This window comes from Pyrus communis, chromosome 10, assembly GCF_041283825.1.
Source record: "Pyrus communis isolate YQ-2024b chromosome 10, ASM4128382v1, whole genome shotgun sequence".
Taxonomy (NCBI): domain Eukaryota; kingdom Viridiplantae; phylum Streptophyta; class Magnoliopsida; order Rosales; family Rosaceae; genus Pyrus; species Pyrus communis.
In genome coordinates this window covers 21,303,569-21,306,804 of record NC_142574.1, presented here as the reverse complement: position 1 = coordinate 21,306,804, position 3,236 = coordinate 21,303,569, and the positions used below count along the sequence as shown (strand labels likewise).

At 39.9% G+C, this 3,236-nt stretch overlaps 1 protein-coding gene across 1 annotated transcript; it reads right to left on the bottom strand.

The window, feature by feature from the left end:
• Window positions 1-605: 605 nt before the first annotated feature.
• LOC137730147 (uncharacterized) lies at window positions 606-1,954 on the bottom strand. Its single transcript, XM_088677389.1, has 4 exons — window positions 1,819-1,954; window positions 1,649-1,714; window positions 1,297-1,403; window positions 606-1,058 (listed from the first exon to the last, which is right to left on the bottom strand). Exons 2-4 carry the CDS (start codon window positions 1,652-1,654, stop codon window positions 974-976), a joined length of 198 nt encoding a protein of 65 aa, XP_088533515.1. The 5' UTR covers window positions 1,655-1,714; window positions 1,819-1,954; the 3' UTR covers window positions 606-973.
• Between the last annotated feature and the right edge of the window lie 1,282 nt (window positions 1,955-3,236).

Genomic DNA, 3,236 nt, shown 5'->3' with positions numbered 1-3,236 from the left:
AGGAGGCTAGATCATGGCTGATGTGTTGGATTGGGGCTAAGGAGGTCGTGGTATTGGAGGGGAGGAAGAAGGTCATGACTTCCGGTGGTGGGTTTTTATTTTATTGTTGATGTTTTATTTTATTTTTTATAAATTAAATTTAACAGTGTTAAGTTATAGTTAAGTGGGTGGACGTAATTAGAGATGAGACATGTACGAGACCCGGACTCTCCTCTCTGGGACCTTTTACTTTTCAACCTCCAATTAGAGCAGCGCATCCCTAAGTAAAACAGTTAATAAAAAAATAAAAAAAACAGCAAAAAAAAAAAAAACAATTTATTATTATTTAGGTATTATTGTGCTAGATTTTTCTTTTTACGCCTCTCTCTCTTTTTTGTTTATTTTAATCTGGATTTTTTTATTAGTCAGTTCTTATAATGAAATTCATGAATTTATGATCTTAAGCCATATAAGATTTGGGAGCACTTTGGTGTTTAAAAGAACCATATATAAGACTAATAAATAGAGAATTTGGTTTGTACAACAAACTGTACAAGGAATTCAAATCAATAAATGACCAAGCATAACAAATGCTTCTCCCTATAAACTGGAATTAAAAAATAATAGGCATAGCAACTTTCTCTTGATCATTCTTGAAATGTGCAGTAGAGAGTCACGACTATCAAATATGACAACATTTTATCATTTTGATCTTCCGAAGAGTCACAACTCAACCTATATTGATTTAAGACACCATCATCAGGGGCATTTTGGTCATTTGATAATTACAGATTATAACAAACATTAATATTATCCACTATTTGGTTGTCTAAATTTTTGAGGACCTTTTACCTTTTGAAATCCTGCCCCTTTTCCGAAAATTTCTAGCTTCGCCATTGCTAATTCCCACCCCACACCATACAATTACAATACACACAATCACATTAATCCCATTTAATCTAGTCCCTAATCTTCACACTATCTCCATCCCATCTCATTTTTTCCCACCGGCGTTGATCCCTCCGGCCTGCTCGGCCGCTGCCTTCTTCTTCGCCTTCTCCTGCAGCGCTTTTGCGTCCCTAAGCCGAAAACAAACAGAATCCCAATTCAGAGTTGATTCACAAACGAAATCCCAATTCCAAATTGTAAAACAAACACAATCCAATTCACAATTGATTCACAAACGAAATCCCAATTCAGAATTGAATCACCAACACAATCCCAATTCAAAATTGAATCGCAAACAAAATCCCAATTTCAGAATTGAATCACAAGCAAGCATTGAGCTTGAAAGGCATGAAATTCAAAGAAAAGGACCTCTCGCGGCGTTGTTCGGGGGTTAATCCGTCGTTTTTGGGCTTGGATTTATTGCCGCCGGACCTGGCCTGAGCCCTTTCGCGGTCTCGATCCCTCTGGTTTCCGCGTTCGCTTCAGTAAAGGCAAACAAAAAAACACTTAAAGCATCACAAACAAAACAATTCTCTAATTACAATCCGTTTGGCTGCCGAGAAAACGCCGAACACAACATGAATTCAAAGATCAGGAACAAAAAAAGATCAAATCTTTCGTGATTTTCTCGGCGTTTCCCGGCAGCCAAACAAGTCAAAAACAAAAGATTTCGCAAAAAATAACAGAGGAAGAATAATCAGATCCGATTGCAAAGGATATGGGACATTATTGAATTCTGTGAGTGAAGCTGAAACAGCCAAACAGATCACAAATACAACAAAAACCCCTGAAATTCCACAACCAATTCGATTACGATTTCATCGAATCAAAATCCCAAATTCCTAAACGAGAAAAATATTATTTAAAAACCAGAGGGAAAATTGAAATTACCTGATCGATTTCTGAGCTCCAAGAGAGAACACGGAGAGGCTGAAGAAGAAGAAGTGTACTGGGTTTTGGGGCCGCAGGGGAGGTGGTGACAAAAAAGGAGGAGATGCTGGGAACCAACGAATCTATGGAAGTCTCGAGAAGCCGCTCTTTTTTTTCGCACATATAAAATATTTTTTCGTTGTGTGCTTATCTGGCATTATCTGTTTTTAATTATTTTTTTGCAAGTTGCATGCGGCAATATTCGCCGGCTGCGGGTCTCCTGTCCCGATTTTGGTGTCTCGTTTGTGTCTCACTTCTTATTTAGTTGACATGTGTCTATTCATTTACTCAAAAATTAACACTCTAAACCTTCACACCCTATTTGGCACATCGGATAAGATACCGGATAATATTAATAATACGAAGTACAATATTTGGTATCCCTTTGAATTAAATAACCATCGGATTAAATAATCCGATCCCACCTTCTTTATCCAGCTGATACCCGCTTATTTATACCGCTCAAAACCTCGATATTATTTAGTCAAGTAGAACACACCTCTCTCGCTCTCTCCATCTCGCATCGCTTGCTCTCTAATCTGAATCCCAGGTTCTTCTCCTCCTCCTCTTTCTCTGTTCCGCCCTCCTGCAACTTCCCCTCCTCTTCCTCCTCTGTTCAACCCTCCCGCACCTTCTCTTCCTCCTCCTTCTCTAAGCACCGCGAACGACATAAGAGGACAATTGCGATGGACTGACAAAACTCGAATGGGAGAAGCAAAGTGCTTCAAATTACAGAGAGTTGCTCTTGCCGCTCGCTCTACTCCTCTCACATCACTTGCTCTCTTCTCTGAATCCAAGGTTCTTCCTCCACTTCTAAATCTGAGATTCTTCTTCCTCCTCCCTATTCCGCCCTCCTCCTATTTTTCTTGCAATTTTTCTTCTTCTCTCTCTATTCTGCCCTCCTATTTTTCTTCCAACTTTTTTTTTTTCAATCAAATTGAATCTGACTGTTTTTTTTCTCTCAAATGTTTGCAATTAATTTTATAAATTTTCAATTGCTAAAGAACACATCTGCCTCCTTTGGGTCATATCCTTCTGTTGACCCTAAAAATTACAAAACCTACGTGGCGCGCAGGCCGAGTAACTAATAAGCTAACTACGTCATTCGGTCGAATGCGGGGCGTGCCAACTCGTCGGCCGAGCCTGGCCGAGGAGTAAAATTTGTTGATGTAGTTTTGAGCGCGTTGCTGACTTCTTTAACTTGCGATTGCGACCGAGGAAGGAACACTCTCGGTCTCTGGGTTCTACAGCCTGAAGACAAGGCTGCCAATTCTGCGGAGTTCACAAATCGTCCGAGCCCGATTCGGTCACTGTGATTATATTCGTGAGAGTATAAGCACGTCGAATCGAGACCAAGGTGTATGGGCACAGGTACTCGA